The following is a 22,376-nucleotide window of genomic DNA, read 5'->3' as shown; positions in this document are numbered from 1 at the left end:
ATGGGTACAGACCATGTCAGTGTTTAAAGATATGATAATTGATGGAAAGTGATACTGTTACAGGAACAGAGCAGGTGGAGGAGCTTGTCATGATCGTCAGAGAAACCAGTTGGGTCAAAGAAGACTTTGTGACATCCACTGACAAATGGAATTTGGTCTAGATTTTTAGTCTATCTACCCATGATACGTGTTCAAGCTTGCCTTTTGGCAAGGTCTGCAGCTTAAAATGAGATTTTACTGCTCAGAGGTAGGTATGCAAAGACTTAGTTATGTGTAGTTGATATTTCAGGCTCCTTTTCAGTATGAGCACCAAAGACGGTTGCTTTTAATTTTCTTTTTTGTTCATACCTGATCACGGTGATTCTAGTAGCTTATCACAGAGTTTTGTTTTTGGGATTCTCTTCGCAATTAAAAGATTCCCTGATTGCTGAGGGGGATCTTTTCATGATAGGAATGAGGTATCCAAAGTGCCTTTGCCAGGCCCAAGGTAGAGTTGTTGCAATTAGTGAGGAGTGGATGAGGACGGGGACTAAAGGAAATCAGCCAATGTTCTTGGTCCTGTTCACAGTTTAGTATGTTGCAAAGTCACAATGATTATTTACTGATTTGGTTTTGTACGATGTGAAAGCTGCTATCAAAATTGCAGACTGATTGATTATCACTGAATCCAGAACATTGCAATTTGTTCAATCTTAGAATTTTTTAAAATTGGCAATTGTTTGATATTAAACAGTTGTGAATACTTGTGCTGGCATAACTTTGCACTTTGACCTCATGCAACCACATTATCTTCCTATGACATATACAAAGCTGTCAGACAAAGATCTTTGTGCCCTCACCAGGAGCAGGCGAGGTCCTGGAGGAATGGAGAGTAGCAAATATTGTGACTTTATTCAAGAAAGGAAGCTGGGATTATCCAGGTAATTACAGTCCAGTGAGCCTCACATCAGTCATAGGGAAGCTGTTGGAGAGAATACTGAGGGATAGAGTTAATGCAAATTTGATAAGACGGCCTGATTAGAGTCAAGTCAGCATGGCTTTCTGCAGAACAGATCACATCTTACAAACTTGATCAAGTTTTTTAGGAGGCAACAAAGGAGCTTGATAATGATAAGGTATTGGATGTTAACTATATGGACATTAGAAAGGTATTTGATAAGCTCCCCCAAGGTAGGTTGATAAAGATGCATGGGATGCAGAGTGAATTACAAGTTTGGGTTCAGATCAGATCTGCCCATAGAAGACGGAGAATAGGGGTGAAAGGCTATACTAGCTGGAGATCCGTGACCAGTGCTCTTTCACAGGATTGGTGCTATGAGCAAGCACGAGGAAATCTGCAGATGCTGGAAATTCAAACAACACACACAAAATGCTGATAGAACACAGCAGGCCAGGCAGCATCTATAGGGAGAAGCACTGTTGACGTTTCGGGCCAAGACCCTTCGTCGGGACTAACTGAAAGGAAAGATAGTAAGAGATTTGAAAGTAGTGGGGGGAGGGGGAAATGCAAAATGATAGGAGTAGACCGGAGGGGGTGGGATGAAGCTAAGAGCTGGAAAGGTGATTGGCGAAAGTGATACAGAGCTGGAGAAGGGAAAGGATCATGGGACGGGAGGCCTCAGGAGAAAGAAGGGGGGGGGGAGCACCAGAGGGAGATGGAGAACAGGCAAATAACTAAATATGTCAGGATGGGGTAAGAAGGGGAGGAGGGGCATTAACAGAAGTTAGAGAAGTGAATGTTCATGCCATCAGGTTGGAGGCTACCCAGCCGGTATATAAGGTGTTGTTCCTCCAACCTGAGTTTGGATTCATTTTGACAATAGAGGAGGCCATGGATAGACATATCAGAATGGGAATGGGACGTGGAATTAAAATGTGTGGCCACTGGGAGATCCTGCTTTCTCTGGCAGACCGATTGGTGCTATGACCTCTGTTGTTTGTGATATAGAGCAATGATTTTAGGATGAAAATGTAGATGGCGAATTAGCAAATTTGTAAATAACTGGATAAATTGATGGAGTTGTGGACAATGTAAAGGACTATCAAAGAATACAGGGGATATAGATCAGTTACAGAGGTGGGCAGAGAAGTGGCAGATGGAGTTTAACCTGGGAAAGTGAGAGACGTTGCACTTTGGGAGGTCATATGAAAAAAGAAAGTATAGAGTTAATAGTATTCCCTTAATAGCATTATCCAATATCCTGTGCCTCTTGCCTGATGGTAGTTGTCAGAAGAATGCATGGCCTGGGCGGGGGCAGGGGTCTTGACCAGCCCATCCTCATTTGAAGTGATATGGGTAAGGACAAACATGGTCAAGACACCAGGGAAAACCTCACCCTTCTCTTTCAAATAGTCCTGACTTCCCTGATATAGATAGGATGAAGTCTTTGTTTAATTTCTTTTCCAAAAGATAACATCCCTGATACTGCGTCTCTTATCCAAAAAAAGTATGTTATAATTTTGAATAATTTCCTGGCAGCCAACATCATTTCTGGAGGAAATATATAATCTGGAATTGACAGCAATAACGTACACAGTGGAAATCAAAACAAACTGCAGATGCTGGAAATCTGAAATAAAAACAGAAAGGCTGGAAACTCTCAGCAGAACTGGCAGCATCAGTAGTACCTCTTGTCTTGCTAAATGTTTCCAGCAATTTACATTTGTATTCTGCAGTCAGTGGAATTGTCACAGACTAGTTACTTGGTCATTATCATAATACTCTGCACATTTAAAGTGAGAGTAACAACAGTAATTTATTATTTTGAGTGCTTTGGGTTAAGATGGTGGAGGAGTGCAAGTCTTATGTGTTTCCGTTGGTTTCATTATAAATCAAACACCTCAGTACAGTGGTTCTCAGTATGTTCATTTCAAACCTTCATAATGGAGTTGTTCTGACTGCATACAGTAAACACAGTTAAGCCTCAGCTGATAAGAACAGCACCATGAACATCAAAAAGCTGACTAACATGACATCATTACTCCTATGGATTTCCCCTTTATATAAAATAAGAATTTTTTAAAAATAATCAAAGTGCTGCTTTCTGTTGATCTGATTTGTCCAGAGCCTGCAAGGGAGCCTAAAAACTCCCTTCCAAGCCTATAGTGCCCTGCACGGAAACAGTCTTTGCTTCTTCATTGTAGAGTAAAACCGAGCCCCAGCTTGCCAATATTTGACCATGCTCTGTCAAGTTAAGCCAAATGATAAAACCGACCTATTGCCTGGAGTCGAGCAATTCCATTGCGTGATAATTAAGGAAATTGTATTTTGCGATAAATGTTAATATTAAATTAGGCACATTGTCCTTACTGTGCTTTATAATTGGGTCTTGCTTCCAAGCACGAAATGGCTGCATTATTCACAAAGACCCTGGAAAAGAGAGCAAATTAGAAAGATACCAAATTGGAAAACTTGCTGTTGCTTATGCACTGGCTTGTGGTCATGTGAACCTATTCTGCACAACAATGTAGTAAAGCACTGGGAGCCAAGAGAACATTTTGCATTACCACAAATGTTCTTTCAGTCTGAAATCTGTCAAATTTACAAAGAGTCTCTGCTATGGGCTTTTCACTCTGCACTTACGACATATATAGTAAATTGCTCAGTCAGCAAATGACCAACGCAGTGGATGTGGAACTGATACCAAGGATGTGGAAATGCCGAGCTAGTCTTGTGCTGACAGCACTTTGAGCTCTGAAGTCATCTTCTTGAAATAGGGAGAAGGTAAAGCTGATCACCCTTACCAACCCTTATCATTACCGGAGCCTAAGGCTCTGAGGTGAGGACTAGGTCAGGCTTGCATTGCATTGTATGCCAGTATTTCAAATTGGTCTCATTAAAACAGTCGTGAGTTTTAAGGTTAAAACTTATTATGGTCTTACACCACTAAACTTATTATGACACCTCAACCATTGAGCACATCTACATGAAGTGCTGTTGTAGGAAAGCAGCAACCATCATCAGAGATCCCCCACCATCCAGGCAATGCTCTCTTCTCACTGCTGCCATCAGGTAGAAGATACGAGAGCCTCATGACTCACCCCACCACACTCAGGAACAGTTACTACCCCTCAACCATCAGGCTCTTGAATAGAAGGGGATAACTACATTCACTTGCCCCAACATTTGGCCCAAACAACTTTATCTCATGTCCTCGTTATTTATCGCTAATTATTTATAATTGCATTTGCACAGTTTGTGTTGCCTGCTGCACTCTGGTTGATCTTTCATTGCTCCGGTTATAGTTACTATTCTATAGATTTGCTAAGCATGCCCACAAAAAATGAATCTCAGGGTTGTGTATGGTGACATGTATGAACTTTGATAATAAAATTTTCTTTGAACTTTGGATGAGTTTGGATGCTAATCAGATACACTCAGAGGTGCCAGAAGAACAGATATTCCAAACTATGGGATGCTAGCCTGTTACTACTCCAGCATACTCATAGTTCAATTTTGTGCAGAGAAACCTAGAAACAGTATCAGGTGAGTTTCTAGGGACTGCAAAAACTGGAGCCCTGGTGTGTTCAATGGAGCGTGGCAATCGGGCATCTGGCTCAGCACTGGGATTTCTTAAAGAATCAGACTGTGGATTACCGAAGCATTTTGCCTGATGCTTCAGGGTTCTAATCCTTCTTGTTGCGTCTCTAGATTTAAAGCTTTCAGGTTTGTACTGAGCCAAATTCAAACCTACTCCCCTACTTCTGCTCAGCATCTTACTGATTTCTTGAAATACTGTGAGAAGCCATCTCCCCCTTGATTATTAGTAATTGCTGCATTTTGTGACATTTAATATTGTAAGTGTCCAACTGAGATTTGCCTTCAGCAGATGTTCTCACTGATTGTGTGGAAAATCATTAGGTGCAGTCACTTAATTATAGTCTGGAGAATAGAAAATGCAGCTCCTTTGCCCCGTGGTCCCTGGGCCATCCAGCACTTTTTAAACATAGCCTGTTGACGCAAACATATAAACACACTGCATCTGTAATCTTGTGCTGATGGAGTGTATTTTATATATGCAGACCACACCCCTAGATTTTTTAGTTTTGACTCCCAACTTTATTGTTTGCGGCAGGTTCATATTAATCTCTTCCCAGTTTGGAAATGAATGCGTGCTGCTCTTTAGGGCGGATGGCAAATTATATTTGATTTGATGCTGTCCTTCAGATGCCTGTTGTTTGGAATACTAATTCGCAGCACTGGCGGTGAATTCCAATGATGTCACCTTCACACAGCAGCCTACCCCACTTCAAATCTTACCGAGCTGTCACGCAGAGACAGGCTGCCATTTCAGTCTTCAAGATGACAATCTGTCAGATAAGAAACGACAGCTGCAAATTTGGACATTTTGATAGAATGGCCACTCCGATCACCCACCCCTCTGTTGCCTGAAGGTAATTTGCTTTCATTTGACCATTGGTCACCTCCACTAGTGTGTTCGGGCGGAAACAGTCTTTTCTGTTGCAGCCAGGCAGATTATCGTACAGTCTTGAAAAGAAGGTTCTCCGAAGGCTGAGAGGTAGATAATTGCTTCGTGGCTGTGGAGGACCAACAGTAATCTTGGGAAGGGCCTGAGAAAAAAGGAATACAATCCTGTTCTCCATTTTATGGGTATTGCAAGCATAAATACTTCCATGTTTATTTTGGCCAATGAGTTTTACATTCTGAATGACAATTGAATTTATAACCATTTCTGGAGAGAAACCTTTGAGAATAGCTACCTTTTAAAACTTTAACTAGAATAGTAATACTACTACAGTAAAGTTAGAAACTGAAGAGAAATATGCTTTGCAACCCTGTGAGTCTGAAAACTGAATATTTCCTCATGTTAAACAGAAGCAATGTGAAAACTGCATCATCAATAAAAAAAAAGATACAGAATTTGACCGAGTTATCTGAGGAGAGAGGAATCTTGCACCATTTTCAACATTACAGTAATGGTTTCAGAGGACGTTGGCAATCCTATTGTCTTGGACAACGTTGTTGCACCCGCCAACCAATAAGCTTTCACAATCAAATGAAGGAGACCACAAGATGTAAGAGCAGAATCAGGCCATTCAGCCCATCAAGTCCACTCTACTATTTCATCATGACTAATTATGGATCCCATTCAACCCCACACACCTGTCCTCTCACCATTATCCCTCAATGTCCCAACCAGTTAGGAATCTGCTTTAAATATATCCATGGACTTGGCCTCAATTGCAGTTTGTGGCCGAGCATTCCACAGATTCATCACTCTTTGGCTAGTAAGTTCACATCTGATGTAATCTTTCTGAACAGTGCCCTCCTTCCTACTCCTCCCTGGTTTACACTCTGCCCTCAAGCCCCCAGTTTGTAATTACATCTGCCTCAGAGCCCCAGCCTTAGCCCAACTAACAGTACTTTTGTTACTGGTTTAACATTTATATCTCATCAGTGCCTTCAACTGAACTTTGTCATGTTTATCACTTTAAACTGGACAGTCCCACTCTACCTTTGAAAATGTCCTAATAAATGGCCCTGCTCGATAGCACCTTGTCACAAGCTGCAAGTCTGTACTATGGAACTACATGGTTATCATCAGATATGCTGCAGGAATGTCAATGAGAGTGCAATGCAATGCTCAGGCATACCCGTCAAGCCGTTTGTGAGCCAACCTTGAGACCAAGAGCTTTCAACCCTTGCAGAAATAACTTCCAACTTTTAAGAAGCTTGGCTAAAAAGCAAAAAGCAAATTTTGAAATACAGCAATAGTGTTCAGTATGGCACCAACTAATATGAAGCATACAAAGACAAAACTTTTTTTAAGTGTAACCTGCAGAAGTTAAGTTTTACCTCTTACTCTTCATTAGTAGCATTAGAACAGTGAAAGCATAATATTATCAACATCTTTAACAATGACTATAGTGCGGACTGTTGTGTCAATAAAAACTGAAATTATCAGCGTGGTTACAAATATATCATGAATTAATCACAATTTTAAATGTGTCGAGAAGCAGTAATATCTTCAGTGTAAGTGAGGGGAGAGAGTATGGGTTGGAAAGAGGATGAAGCAGAAGGATGGAAAACAAAGGAAGTGAGGGTATTGTTCTTAGTCATTCCCTCTCTCTCCCTCCCCTCCTCCAAATGCAACTACTCATTCTTCATCTCCCTCACCTCTATGATTCCCCACTTCCCCCACCTGTTCTCTACCTTCCCCAAAATCTCCACATCCTGTCCCATCCCCTCACAGCCTCTATATCCCATCTCAATCTCTCCATGCATCTCCTCTCCCCGCCCTCCATCTTGCCTACTGTCCCTTCCCTCTCACATTGTCCTGCGCTTACAGCAATAGGAGTTGGAGCCCAGCCCCTTTCCCTGCAGCACAGGTCAGGCTCATGTAGGTTCTATGGTCACTCTCAAAGTTCAGTTCAGAGTGGGATGTTTAATCAGGCCAGAAGTGGAATGGATGTCCAGGCTCAGGGTCCCAGCAATACTTAACCTTAGGGTTGGATGTGGGTACCTAGTAGGTGTATTGTGAGAATTTCTCAACCATTATTCTGCAGTAGGTACCATAGGGCACCTATACTACTTGGTAGGTGTGCTAAAGTTCTTAAGCTATCTAGTTTATGTGTAAAATGTCAGTACTAATATAAATAGATTCAGATTAATGCCTTGAAATCAATCCTGCAATGCGTGGAGTTTTCTCCATTTAAATAGAATAACTGCCTCCTGACTCCTTGTGCAATATAATTCTGGCCATTGCAGACTATAATTTCACTCAAGGGGAGTCAAAAAGAGAGAGAACTAGCCCCAGAACAAATATGGTTTTCATTAATCACGGAGAGCCCCTTTTTGTCCCTGGAGTGCTCTCCTGCAGTTAAGGGGTGAAAGAACTGATTTCAGAGTAGAAGTTCAGACCAACTCCAAAGATTTGTGGAAAATAAACTTTAAAAAATTATAACAAAAAGCTAACGGGCGATGAGTGTTTGGAAATTATGCGGTGCTGCATTTTCCACTTTGGTTCCTGTGTTTCCGCTCTGTGTTTGAAGGCGTCCAGCCCTCCCAACAGCGGTCAGCTGCCTTGCACAATGCTAGCCCAACCAGAAACATCTGAAGTTTGTTTTTTTTGGGGGGGAAGCACGTCTTTCTCAAGCCCCGAGGCCAACAGCTTCCTGTGACCGTCATGTGGTTCAGCTGGAAAAAAAATAGAGGCCTCAGAAGAATTTCCAAACAGCAACGTGTCTGCTTCCATTTAAACTTAACTGCAGATGCTGTAGCTGTTGGGAGCTAGTTCCAATTCAAAACCCAACCCTCAAAAACAATGTGAAGTCTTAGTTTTGTCAATTACTTTCAGCCTGGAAACATTGCCCTTTTCGAGAAGGTTGTTAGCCATGTTCATCCAGATACACCTTCACTTCTGTGTAAGAATTTCCAGATTGAAGTTTTTCTCACAAGGCCTGAATACATATCACTCTAGATGCAAAATAGAATTGAGGGAGAGCTGCAATGCATCCTGGGGCCCAGACTAGAGTCAGCGCCTGGAGTTATGGAGAGAGTATGTATGGAATGATCTGCCTGGACAGTGCACAAACAAAGGCTTTTCACTGCATTTTGGTACATGTGACAATAATGAACCAATTCCACTTTACAGTTCGAAAGGGTCACCTAAAAGGGTGCTGGGTGGGCATGCCAGACCCATGCCAATCTTACCAGTGGAGGGTGTGGACAGATAATCCTGGCACTTCCCTCTCCCCAGGCATTTTGGTCTGCAGTCATTTGAAAGCATATAAATAAGCACATTAAGGCCAGATTTGGGCCTTGTAATACTGACAGTTCATAGCTGAATTTAGCTAACACCAGCCCTGTTGTGTCAGAGTGTATCAATTTCTTTTTCACACATTTGGATTTAACCGTTCAAGGGAATAATGCTTGCCCACATTATGGGTAACCTATCTATCCACATTAAATCACTGCAGAGTAACATGCTCTGAGTGAAATACTGGGGGCTGTTCTCAATAAACACATCAAAATGCTTAATAAATGCAGTCCCTTTTTCAAAGGTAATGATTTGTATGAACTGCCACCAAAGTATATTATATACAAATGATCTCATTTATTTGTGTAGTATCTTGAATATATAGGTGAAATAAATATGAAGAAATGCATGCATGCAACTGATATGTACATACATTTAGCGCGCGCGCGTGTGTGTGCGTGTGTGTGTGCGTGTGTGTGTGCGTGTGTGTGTGTGTGTGTGTGTGTGTGTGTGTGTGTGTGTGTGTGTGTGTGTGTGTGTGTGTGTGTGTGTGTGTTGGGGGGGGGTGGGACCGATGAAACAAATATACTGTGACCCACTGGGTTTACCAGTTTAATGGAATCTGTTGGCTGCTGTAAGGATTGTCTTCGATGCTTTGCCAAGATGACAAAGTATTTCTGCTTTTCTCACACCGTTTGGTGTATGGTTCTTGGGAGCAGTTCTGTGCTTGCTCTTTGTTCCTACCTAGGTGCTGATTGCTCTGGGCACACCAGAGTGCTAAGAGACATCGGAATAACTAGATTGTGGAGCTTCGTTACATTGATTGTGATGCAACTAAAAAGCCTCAAATGATAAGGACAAGAATTACTGCTGATACGACCTACTACTCAATAGTTTCATACCATAGACATTATGGGTTGAAGTAGGAAAATGTGGACAATGGACAAGAATAGTGTAAAGTCTCTGAATGTATGTCTTATCTTTGTATAGCTACAGGTAAATGAAAGACCATCCTCTGTGCTGCTCGCCTTATGACAAGAAATAATTTGTGTAGTACAGATTTTGCAATAGAACACTTCTTACCGAATTAGTGTCAAAGAATCTCCCAGGTTCTAAACTTGAACTTGTCTAAAATGGGGTCTTTTTTTCTTTCCATCCAAACACCTTTTATTGTCATTGGACCAATAATCAGTCATGGATAAAAGTCTGCTAGATTTTATCAGTGGCTTTTAACAATATATCCCAATGCTACCTCTTTGTTGGTGTTGGCAAGGAATGGAGAGGAAAATATAGACCATCTGTTTCTCAATGTTCCTCGTTTTAAACCAATTAAAGCAATTTCAATCTAGCCTTTTTTTTAAAGCATAGTTTGTGATACTAATTCAAACCATGAGCAATTGATCACATGAAGGAATTAAGATTGAGAAAATTTACAAGGTTTTAGTTTTTGATCTGTGGCTATTAAACAGGATGATATAAACCATGTTCACATTTAGCAGCATTGAAAATTTAACATCTGTATCATGCGTTGTAGTCACAGTATAAGCTTTTATTTCTGAAGAGATCTTTCCCTTTTCACATTCCTGCCATTTACAGTTAAGATGTGATGTGCAGGCTGCCCAGGCCACATACAGAGTAACTGAACACTTGATTCGTGGCCCCAGCAAGCATGCATACATTATGTGCCCTGCGTGTTTAAGTTATTTCGAAGGCAAGCCGTTCTGGTGGAGGATGAATGAACAATGGTGTCCGGCACACATGGGACACTTTATTCCTTTTCGCATTTTCTCATCTGAGCACAGATTTGGGGACTTTTTGAACCATATCCACTGAGAGTTGTAAAACGTCATGAAATTGACCAAAACCCAACTTGAAGCAGTTGGGGTGGTTTACACCCAGATGAGTAAGTACTAAAGTGTGAGCCATGTGATTTCAGATGAGAACTTGTTCAATATGCTACATTTCTTGTATGCACAGCAGCAACATGCAGTTGAAACAAGAGGAGTCAGAGGCTGCATGGGGAAGAGAGTGAGATCTCCTGTATTGATTCAAAGGTTCATACAAATACTGGTCAACAGAATGCATGCCAGGAGTGAGGGTCTGTGGGCTGGGGAGCAGCTGCAATGGTGGCCACCAATGGGATCCCCACACACTAGAGTGAGGCAGAAAGAAATTTCATGTTCTCATAAGATACATCAAGGTGATGCACCCATCACTCTTTGCAGCTTCAGAGTGGAACTCCTCACAGTTATTTCACTTGCGGGTCAGGCTTATTTCTATGTGGTGCAACTCAGCAAGAAGTACAGAACTCTGATGCATGGACCATTTCTGTGGCTCCAGGTTCCAGGTTCTCAGTCTTCTGTGTCTCCAAGAAACACAAAGGTATTGCATCAGGCTATTAAAGTAATTGCAGTAGAAGCCCATTCATTGATGGTCTACTTTCAGTAGAGGCAGACCTGACAAGTAGGATGTGAGAGATTGTTAACCATCCTTGAGGTCCTCTAACCTGACTATCAATGCTATATGCACATGGGAGTGATTGAAAGTGAAGAAGCATCTCAGAGAATTCCTTAGAGCTGAGTTTGTACCTTCTGCTCCACTAAGAGTTCATACAGAGTGAGGACCCCTCTATTTTTCCATCTCTTCTCATGTCCCCAGTCCCTGTGGATCTCCATGTGTTTTTCCCTGTTATCTTTAGTTTGTCAGGTAATGCAGCGAAGGATGATGAAGTCTCCCTATCTGCTTGGTGTGCACTTAGACTGATGCAGGCAAGCAAGTCCCCGTTTCACAATGCCACCACTGCTTTCCACTCCTGGTATTGATACTTGTGCTAGGGCTCAGCTGCTGCAGCTGTATTTCTTACCCTGATGATCCATTCCTCCAGGGAGGGTAGGTCACTGAGGCGGTCTTGGTATTGTAGTTTCCACGAGGAACACGGTGTCGTGTATGTTTCGTGGAAACTTGGTTGTCATCACAGAGAATTTACAATGATCTGTGGCCATTTGTACTTTGAGATGGTGTAAATCGTTTTTGTTGGTGAAGAGATATTACTTCTTACTGGGAGGTCGTAGGAGCACACGTGTGCATTCAATGTCTTCATAACCTTGTGGACAGCTGGCAAAGTGAGATGGTCTGTGTCTGAGATGCTGCCTGTTCCTCCCTTCGATCAAACTAGAAGAAATAGTTTCTTAGCACTTGCAATGCCCAAGTGACCTCACTGAAGCAGCAGAGAACAGGAAATATGGAGACATACCAGAAGTCTGCTATAGCTGCTTGGAGTGATACCACAGCGAGGATGTTGGAATTCATGTGACCTTGATCTTTGCAGAGAGCAATCCTGTGAGGGTGCGTCTGCAGCATTTTACATGCTTCAAATTTCCCCTTACCTCATCAACCCCACTGATCTGTTAACAAACTGATTCCCTGCCTAAAGGCGACAACTTCTGCTGTACCACATTCAGCGTGGCCCTCTCCTGTCTCACCAACGTGGAAAGTACAGTCAACGGTGAGCTTGGCAACTAAGCTTAGCCCTGAACTCACCTCCTCATTCCCAGGACAACTCATTGGAAAATAACAAGGAGCAAAGCACCTGGACACAATGTCCCTCTTCCACCAAAGAGTATCCCAAGCACTGAAGCATGCATTTTGTTTTCCGACTGATAGCAGAGCCGTTGAGCTGAAAACATCCTCATTTTGTTCTGATTCCTGTAGAAGATTGACTGCTTATTACAGTTGAAAACTAGAACTAATGTATATGCGTGTCCATGCATATTGTTTGTCCAGCAAGCTTCTGTTTTTTTCTTAAATGATGCTTCTGCATTTTACTTGGTGTGGCAGAGGAAATTGCAGAAAGGCACATTACTCAGCTTCTGCACAGGACGTTATGCAAAAATGAGACATTAGGAAAGGATCTTCCTTCCCCACTGCCCCATCTATTTATTTCCTCATGCGGGGAATGTGTATTAATAACTGCGGAAACTAGCTTAAATGCTGCTCTTTATATACATGAACAAATTGGCTTGTGGTTTTGGTAGCAGTAGTAAAAAAGTACAAAGTTCAAGGTAAATTTATTATCAAAGTGTATGATGTCACCATATATTATTACCCCAAGATTCATTTTCTTGTGGGCAATCGCAGTAGAAGCAAGAATCACAACAGAATCAATGAAATACCACACCCAACAGGATGGACAAACAACCGGTATGCTAAAAAAACACAACAAACTGTGCAAATGCAAAACAAGAAAGAAGATTATGCTGATGATGATAATAATAATATGACCTACAAATAATATTACAACCAGTCCATTTCAACAGATAGGACAATCCATAATAACCTTCTGGATGTCATAAACAAGCAAGAACAACTTACTCAATAGATATGGCTATTCCAAACACACGTAATAACATACAGAAATAAATAAGCAAACACCACCAGAAATATGCTGAATTAAAAGAGGAGATTGAAAAACTATGGAACAGGAACAGGGTATGCATTGCCCCGATAGTTATATCTACAACAGGTATCATCCCAAAGTCACTATATAATAGCATTAAACAAATATTGCTACACAGCAATATGTATGTAATTCTCCAGGAAGCCACAATGCTAAACATCTCTAGAAGTAGACCAAAAGTTACCGGTAACTGAGAAATGAGTGTGCTTGGCTATTCCCGTACCTCAGGTTTTACTAGCTTGAGCTTAGAAAAAGACAAATATAATAAATAAATATCAAGAACATGGGATGAAGAGTCCTTGAGAGTAAATCCATAAGTACTGGGAACACGAGGAAATCTGCAGATGCTGGAAATTCAAACAATAACACACACAAAATGGTGGTGGCCACAACTTCCTGGCCTATCCGATGTGCCCGGGTCTGTCCAGAGAAGATAGGCACGTAGAGTAAAATTCACGACGATGGCACATTCCCGTGTTCTTAGTCATGGTGAATGTCATTGGTCTGATCATAGCTCATGTTCTCAGTTTCAAGTAACATCCAACGCTTCACATCCCTCTTTGCCACCTTCCTGAAAAGGGATTGGAAGACTGAATCAAGGTCCTTGGGACATCATTTGGACAATGCCCTAACAATGAGAGACGATTTGCCCACTACACCGGCAAGTGCCCATTCCATCAACAAGACCCGTTCCCCGATAGGGGTAGAGACTATCCATTCATTCTGTGGACGTGACACGTAAAACCACGAAAAGTGCACGTAGTTGGTTTCTGACCAGCAAGTGTACAGTTCAGTGATGGGGTGAGTGAAGTTATCCCTTACACTTAATATTATGTATAAACGCACAGCTCTCCCCATTTGTGGGGTTATGTCTCATGCATCCGTGAATGAGTTGCTCATCTGCATTAATGATGGAGAATGGAAACAGTTTATTAAATCAAAATAACTTCTAATGTTGTAATTTCATTGGTTAGTGGGTATTAAATTACCAAGAAATCTGCAGCCACTGGGTTTTATAAAAAGAGGCATAGCATCCACAAGTAACTGTTTAGGCCTGGCTATTTTGGAGTCCTGCTTATCAGTACCACTGTTTGAGAAGCAGATCCTTCAGTGGCTGCAAATGGTGATAGGCTCAGGCCCCAGGGTCTTTAGCTACAGGGAAAGACTAGAGATGCCAAAAATATTCACTGGAGATTAGAGAAGGAGATTTAATAGAGGTGTTCAAAAATTAACGGGGTTTTTCAAAGCTAAATAAGGAGAAGGTTCTCATCTTGCAGGGAGATTGGCCAACATAATTTTTAAAAGATTGGTGAAAGGACAAAGGAACCAATTTTTTTTGTCATGCTGATTTGATCTGGAACTCACTGCCTGAATGATAAGCAGAAGGAAGTGAAATTGTATTGTTCTGGGGATTTGGATAAGTGGTTGAATGGAAATATGTGAAGATCGGTGGATGAGAGTGGGGAGAGTTCAAAGAGATAACAGAGGAAGATAAGACAGATTGTCTCCAAACTTGAAGTTTCTATGTTTCAGAGATGTCTTGGTCAGTTCCTGGCTTATTCTGCACTGACTGGCTTCTGATGCTTGACATAGCAGTCTAGGTTATGTAGGAAAATAAAATCAGTGACCCCTGGTGAAGAATACAAAGGTTTCATCATCAGGCTGGGACAGGGCTTGACTGGAATATCCCTATCGGTGCCAAAGCTGACAGTACAAATATCACTTGAGGAAGAACTACTTTGACAAGGTGTTAGAAAGACAGACAGAGAACACAGATTTATTGCTTCCTTTTCTCGGTATTTCCAGGAGCAAGAACAATTGTGGATTCTGATGTGGGTCCGATGTAGACTGGGCAAGGGCAGTTAGGGATATTGTGATCTACTTCTGCTGTTTGCTCTTGACCTCTGAGTGCCGCTGAGGTAGCTCTGAGGTGTTCACTCCTTCATGTTGAGCCGAGGATGGTAGCATCGGCTGGGATGTTATATTTGTTCATGGAGACTTTAAGGTCGACTCTCAGCATTTTCCTTCACTCTTCTGGAAACCCAATGTCTTGGTGGGCGCTGAGTAGAGCCTGGTATGTGGACAGTGTGGCCTTACCTGCTGAAGTCTTGGTAAGTGTGATCAGAACCTTGGATCTGGGGTTGTTGGCCTGTCTTCATGACCTTCGAGGATTTTTTGGAGACTGCATCAGTGCTATTTTTTAATACAATAAAAATAGTTACTGTGTAGCGTGCTTTGAGCTGCATACAGTAAGCTGCAGGAGGGAGGGATTTTAAGGGCACTTGGACAGGTAAATGGAGTGGGAATATTTAGAGGGACACAGGTCGCAGACAGGCAAACGGGACGAATTAAAAGGGGAATCATGGCAGAATGAACCAGATGGGCCAAAGAGCCTGGCTCTGTATGACTCTATGATCACCACTCTTCAGCAGGCATTGAGTTGTATTTTGAACACGCTTGTCCTTAGTTGTCTGATGACGACCTGGAACGCTCGAGAGGGAGTGTTGCTGGAGGTCACTCCCAAGATATGAAAAGTGATACATGTGTTCCAGGGACCCATCGTGAATTTTGATTTCGGGGAATGGCAGTCATGTTTGGTGGGGATAGGATGGTAAAGGATCTTTGCCTAACAGACATTTAATGTAAGATCCATCCTCAATGAAGCTGCTTGATTGGAGTTGGACAGTGGAGGCGAGAGAAGAATGCTTGGAATTTGCCACATATTGTGCATAAATATAAATATTATTGATAGGCTGCTTGGCAGCAGCTTGTTTGCCATTGCCCCTGCACTGACGATGCCTCGGGCAACAGTGACCAGATGCTTCCTTCACCTCCCTGCCCCCGCAGTCACATGACAGTGATGAGAAGCAGAAAGATAAATCCTGGGTTGGAATGAGGAATGGGGGAGGGCAGGGAACCTGGAAAATTCCTCTCTGACCTCCTTAGGCAATTGAAAGCAGTCCAGGAGACCACATTGATAATGCATATGTGATTGTTAACCACCCACCTTTTATGAGGTCTGATCTTTGCCCTAGCCAGGTCCCAATCCAGTTCCCTTTATGAAAGTGTATAAATACTACAAGGATGTTGATAGAAATTGAGGACTAAATGCACTTGGCCAGCTGTTATTCTGCCCTTTTCGCATTTTATAACTCACCCCAGCCTTTTGTTGATAAACACTTCACAATTTCAAGATGTTAACCAAGCTTAAGTTCCTTCCTCATTAGAGACCGGATTCCTTTCAGTTCTGTCATACTCAGAACTGTCTGCAGAATATCTGCAAGGGGACAACTAGCAGAGCTTTGCCAAAGGTTACTCTCCTCAGATAAATGATTGCACAAGTACGTTTTTTAAAAACATTTATTTTCGGTCTTAGGCAATTGTCACCGGTACACTTAACATGCCAGACATAATTTATATTGTTTGTGAGGTGTGGGAAGTTTCCAGCTGTACTGCAGCATTATTTTAAGAGAGAAATGTAAATGGAAAATTAAACCCCTGAAGTTAAGCAAAAGTGGAATTTGTATTTTTAGTTGTTCCGTGTCTGACAGCACTGCTTTTCACCTGCAAGATCACACACACTCCTTTAATACTGGCCTGAATTTAGAACACCCACAATTGAAAAAGGTGCGGTTTTTAAAATAGTTTGCACAGTAATGTTTTGAGTGTGTTAGACTACACCAAGTGAGGTTGGGATAGTGACTTCTTCGCAGAAGCGGAGGAGCACAATTCATGTTTGGATTACTGTAGTGGAGGTTATCCTTGTCTTCCACTGTGACTGAATGTCTGGTTCAATGACAAGGCCACAGTTTATAATTAATTATTCTTGAAGTACAGGTATCACTGATAAAGGCAGTATTTATTGCCTGGGCTTTGGTACAATTTATCAACTTGGTAGGACACCTCAGGTTAAAAGTTGATCATGGGGGCCAGTGTGGTCACATTTAGACCAGTCCTGGATAGGGAACGCAGAAATTATAATTTTTAAATTGGCATTACGAAGAAACTTTCCCTGGTAATCAACTTCCCACTGGCCTCCCCCACCCATATTTCTTTAAAAGCTATTACAGTTGTGGATGTCATCCAATAATTTGTGTGTGTGTGTGTGTGTGTGTGTGTGTGTGTGTGTGTGTGAGCACATGTGTATGCATGTTGAGGGAAAGAATGGCCTACTTCAAACATATTCAGATTGACATTCTGGTTTTGTTGTTTAGTAATGTCTATATTTAAAAATCCCTGTTGTAAAATGAACTAGCACTTATATTGTGTCTTCACAAAATCTTTAAATATTTCACAGTAAACATTGCTTTGAACTGCAGTCACAGAAGTATAATATTGCACTTTTGAGTGAGTAATTTAAAATCTGGTGGAAGTTGCTTAAATAAAGCTTTTAAGAGTATTAAAAACAATACATATATTAAACACATGTTTATTAATAAAAAAATAGATGAAGAAAATATTATTAAACATGAGTACTTAAATTATGTCGGCATCGAGTACCTATGCCGATATAAAGATGAGGGGCCAGATAAGAACTGCTTGGTTGATCATGTACCTAGACTTCATGTTGAGTCCAATGATGGAGTAATGAGTCAGAGGTACCTACATGAAAACCTAGGCATCTGGCTGGAGATTTTTTTATACAACTGCTAACGAGCCAATAGTGTATTTCAACAAAATAGCTTTTCGTAGAGGTCAGCAGATGGCTTGGGAAGGGAGCGGATGAGGGAACAAGAGGTTTATATTTAATCCCACTGTGTAAAAAAGCGCAACATTTCTTTTGTTATTTAAGGGAGGCTCTTTCTTTAAATACAGGTTTTTGTTTGGTGATGATGATGATGATCTTTAGAAAAACTTGCACTGCCTTGTTAAAGCAAAATGAATGTGAATATTTGTGTTTCATTTTGTACATTGTCCATTAATAAGCAACCACAGTCATACTGGTCTAATATTTAACTCGTGATAATCAGATTTAATTGAACAACAGCAGACAACTGTGGTTGTTACCTAAACAATTGATAAATATTTGATTTCAGCGCTCCATACAAGTAGTGTGAATTTATTTTTGTCCTGAAAGAAAAGCCTTTCATTGTGGCATTTGACTCTTAAGTAGAAGAAATAAATTTAAATAATTTGCATTTACATGTGTCTTTGTTAAAGCAATTAAGAATATATAAAGGTGGCCCTGGGCCAGCCGAATATCTGTGGTCACAGCTATTGTATGCTCAGGAAGCTCCCACAAACAGCAGAACGTTTTCTTTTCCTCCTGTTGATAGAGGGTCAGAAAAATATAGGGCACCTGGTCAGATATCTTACACTAATTGTGATAATCAGCCTCTTTCCTTCCATCCATAAATTCAAAGATGGTAACCTCCCCCCCCCCCCCCAATTCTCCAAAACGATATGACCACTCCCCAGCCCAGCATGTTTGCCCTTCTTACAGTGCTGTCAAATTCTATGACTCCTGGCATCCCACATGAAGTGCAACCTTACCTCAAGTATGGGCGTAAATCATTAAACAAGGAGCACAGTCGCACAGCAGTCACTGAATGAGTGATTCACTTCAGGAGAAGGAGCTGAAATGAGAAGCCAAGGCATGGTCGTTCCCCCCCCCAACCCACCCCCCCCCCCCAACCCCACGCAGACGCCTGTCAAGTTAAAGTTAGGCAGGAACAGTCCATTTTACAGCAAAGTGAATTTAATCATCAGATTATGAAACAATGTTCGATAATGGACTATTGAGAATGAGTATCTCCAAACTATAGCAAGAATACTCCTGAATGAAAATACACCAAAACCCCTGATGATAGCAGGGTGATTTCTCCAGTAAACAACAGTGACTGGAGGAGTTATATTCCTCAAATCAAGGGCATAAAATCAGATGTGCGACCTCCGGACCTATTGAGAGAGTAGTTACTTTCTATTTACAGGCATAGATGCCAAGCCTAATGGCACTCCCAAGTAAGACCTCTCAACCAGGCAGTCCCCAAAGCAGCACTGATGGGAGCTTAGCTCTTCTTTGCTTATAAAGTTAGCTTCCACAATCAGTGTAGACTTTGCAAAGTGAGGTCCTGGGAAAGCTGAAATGACTTCTCTGAAAACTGCTGAATGAATCAGGCATGTTTACCTAGAGTTTGCTATATTCCTACATTAAAAATGGGATTTTATTTACCACCAGTAAAGTAGCTGGTAAAAGGTGTAGGGATCTCAAATTTTGCAGCATAAAACTCTTTTTATCGAGCCAGTGAACAATACAGGTATAAGAATGGTACTGGCAGAGCCAAACTTCTTCAACTAAAGTATTCAATCTCAACACAGTATGAAAAATACTAAACAGATCCCTGCTTTTTTTGAGATGATGTGGATTTCATGCAATGCCACTGGTTTCCTTTTTTTCTGTGGTCAAACTCCATACCTAGACTCACTGCACCGGAGGCGCCGCAGGTTGCCTCATAGTTCCTTTCATAAAACACGATACACAAGCAAGCTTAAGACAACTCAATTCAGATGCGCTTGCAATTAGAGAGCTTGGGATAGAAAGCAGCAAGTAACAGCCAGGCTAAAACGAAGCATCGTGTGCCATTGGGTTTAACCTGGCCTTTTTTGTATCTGAGTGCCTGCTGTGAAGTCACGACCTTCCATTCACTTGGGACGTATTGTGCACAGCAGTTTTCTTGGACCATATTTGCACAATAACCTGTTTTCCTGCTTTATTGACCTTGTCTGAACCAGCTCACCCCCCCACCCTTTGATACTGCCTTTTCTTTTACCTGTAATGTTGAATGTGATACCCATGTTAAAGCGTAAAATATCTACAGCATCAAATGTTGTTCAGCAAGAAGAAACTTGTCTTTATATTCCAGCCTAGAGTTTACAGAATCACCGTATAACCATTGGAGGAATATTTCTGCAGTTATGGTCACCCTTTTAATATGGAAAACTTTTTGGTTGCCTTGTACACAGCAAGATCCCACATATAGTGACCATCTTTAACATTTTTAGTAACAAGAGTTGATGAGTAAAATTGACCAGGGTGAGCGAAGTCAGTTTATAGACATCGTTGCGTTCCCCTGATATTTGTTTTAGATTCTGTCCTCAGGTCCCCACAGTCTGTCTTGAGTCTGGAATATTTTCTCTCAGTGATGAGAGCACCTCATTTTGCAGACAGCTTCTTTGTATATGCAGCTGACCCATCTGTTTGACTTATTGTACATTTTGCCTTTTCTCAGATCAACACGGGGTTAGCAATAACGCTGAATAATGTTTCCAACAGTAAGATGCATTGTAACTGGATTATTTTCTGCATCAGTAATGACTGTATACTGTCGTAATTCTGTATCTAGCTCCCTCAGGTTATTGCCGTGGGTCCTGTCCACTTCCTGAAATCTTCCTCTCTTTACAGCTTCAGTAGGTCCACAGAACATTTATCTGATCTGGGCAAGGCCGTTAGTCTGTAACTTCCACTGCAAAGAAAAATTGCGGACTATTATGGATCCAAAGTACAGGGTAATAAAGGTGGATTTTGTAACATTTATTCACTGTAAGCAAATGTCATGTTATTGCAATCATGACTAGATGAAAAGTAAATAGGCATTGCTTTAGTTACACTAATGAAAATGAGGAATAGGAGAAAAAAATGTGTATTTTAGTAAGCATGGATTAATACACTTGTAACTTTGCTGTCAGCTTCATTTGATTTCTGTGCAGAAAGTTGTTTTGGATGTTTGTGCATGTCCTTTGATCTCTGTACCCAATGGCTCCTTTGAACTTAAACAGACTTTTAAAGAAGGGTTTTGGACAAACCCTGCTCCCCCCAGTGTTGCGAATGTGTTGTGGCCTCTGAGCGTTTTTTTTACATTAAACCTGGTCAAATTACAGTCCAATGAACTGCAGCGCTGATCTTCAATCTAAGGACAGAGATTGGAACAGACACTGTTTTTGAGTCCAACTCAATCTATTAGCTCCAAAGGTGGTTTTGAAAAGGCATTGCAAAGACGTGAGGTTTAACCCTTCATTAATGTGCAGTAAATGTTACACTGTTCACTTTATTGTATTTTAAATTCAAATTAAATCAAGAATGATTTTTTTTCACATTGTCGATTGGTTAATACTGTGGACCATATTCAAGTAGATCCTGACTGTACTGTCTCTCCCTACCCTTCCCATCCCTCTCCCCAAATCAGGTGATGCCTACCCCGGTGGCTCAACTCCTTTTCTTGGGGGTTTCGTCGCCAGTGGCCTAGGGACCTCGACTGCACCTCACGGAACCCCCGCTCCTTTGCCCTCTGACCCTTCCTTCCGTGGACCCAACCCCACAAATATCCAGATGGCACAACTCTGGGTGGCACACCCTCACGAAGGTAAAAATAAATTCTCAACTGCACTCCGTCTTTGCGGTTTAGGTCTGCTGTTGAACTGAACAACGGGCTGATTTGTCAACAGTTTCGTGTGTTGCAAAGCCTTTGGTGAAATGGTCTGGAAAACAGCAAGTAAGCGGCAACTTCTGAGGGACTTGAATGTTAGTTCTCTCACACAAAGCTTTTGGAACTGGCCAGACCCAATTGTGACTTTGTTATTTTCCCTATGAATAATCATCTGCTGTTTAACCTATCACCTGACAAATAAAGAATGACGTGTGTTGGTTTAGCAATCATGACGTCTTCTCCCTGTTTCAGCATTTTGTGCGTTTGCAGCCTCTAACTGTGTAGCCAATTGGAGAGACAATCTTGCAATCTCCTTTCCTATTATCTGTAACTTTGTTCCAGGGTGTAAAAGGTCTTGGATCATATCCGCACTTTCTTCCTTAGGTTAGTATTGTGTGAAGAGTCAACAGCAGGTCTTTCCCAATAGCTCAAAGAAGGGTAATGGATTATTCCACTGAGGTGTGAAATTCATGAATGTTGGAGTAGGGAAGGCAAGGGGACAGTAACTAGTCTGTATTTTCCTTCCTGTCCCCACTCTCCTCAAAACCTGGACTCATCATCCACTCCTACCAGTTCTATCTGCCCATCACCCAAATACCAATATCTATTCTTGGTTCACTTTTGCTATCCATTCCTCCACCCATTCCACCTGCCCATCATCCCTTCCTTATCTAGTTCCACCTATCACCTACCAGCATCTGTCTTTCCCCTCCACCATCTGTTTCCATCTGATTTTCCCCCCCTTTTATGTCCACCTACTATCCTCTGCCTCATCTC

General features: G+C 41.6%; 1 protein-coding gene across 9 annotated transcripts in view; it reads left to right on the top strand.

The window, feature by feature from the left end:
- The window catches only part of tnrc18 (trinucleotide repeat containing 18), a 157,586-nt gene that overhangs the window by 30,598 nt on the left and 104,612 nt on the right, over positions 1-22,376 (top strand). For 8 of the 9 annotated variants that reach the window (XM_059979526.1, XM_059979525.1, XM_059979530.1 and 5 more), the window contains one exon: positions 21,360-21,536. The exons of the other annotated variant lie outside the window; for it this stretch is intronic. In XM_059979526.1, coding sequence (XP_059835509.1) covers positions 21,360-21,536 — 177 coding nt within the window. The remainder of the gene's footprint in view (positions 1-21,359; positions 21,537-22,376) is intronic. 9 annotated transcript variants of the gene reach the window in all.

Source organism: Hypanus sabinus, chromosome 9 (assembly GCF_030144855.1).
Source record: "Hypanus sabinus isolate sHypSab1 chromosome 9, sHypSab1.hap1, whole genome shotgun sequence".
Lineage (NCBI taxonomy): Eukaryota > Metazoa > Chordata > Chondrichthyes > Myliobatiformes > Dasyatidae > Hypanus > Hypanus sabinus.
This window is presented reverse-complemented; position numbering and strand designations above follow the sequence as displayed.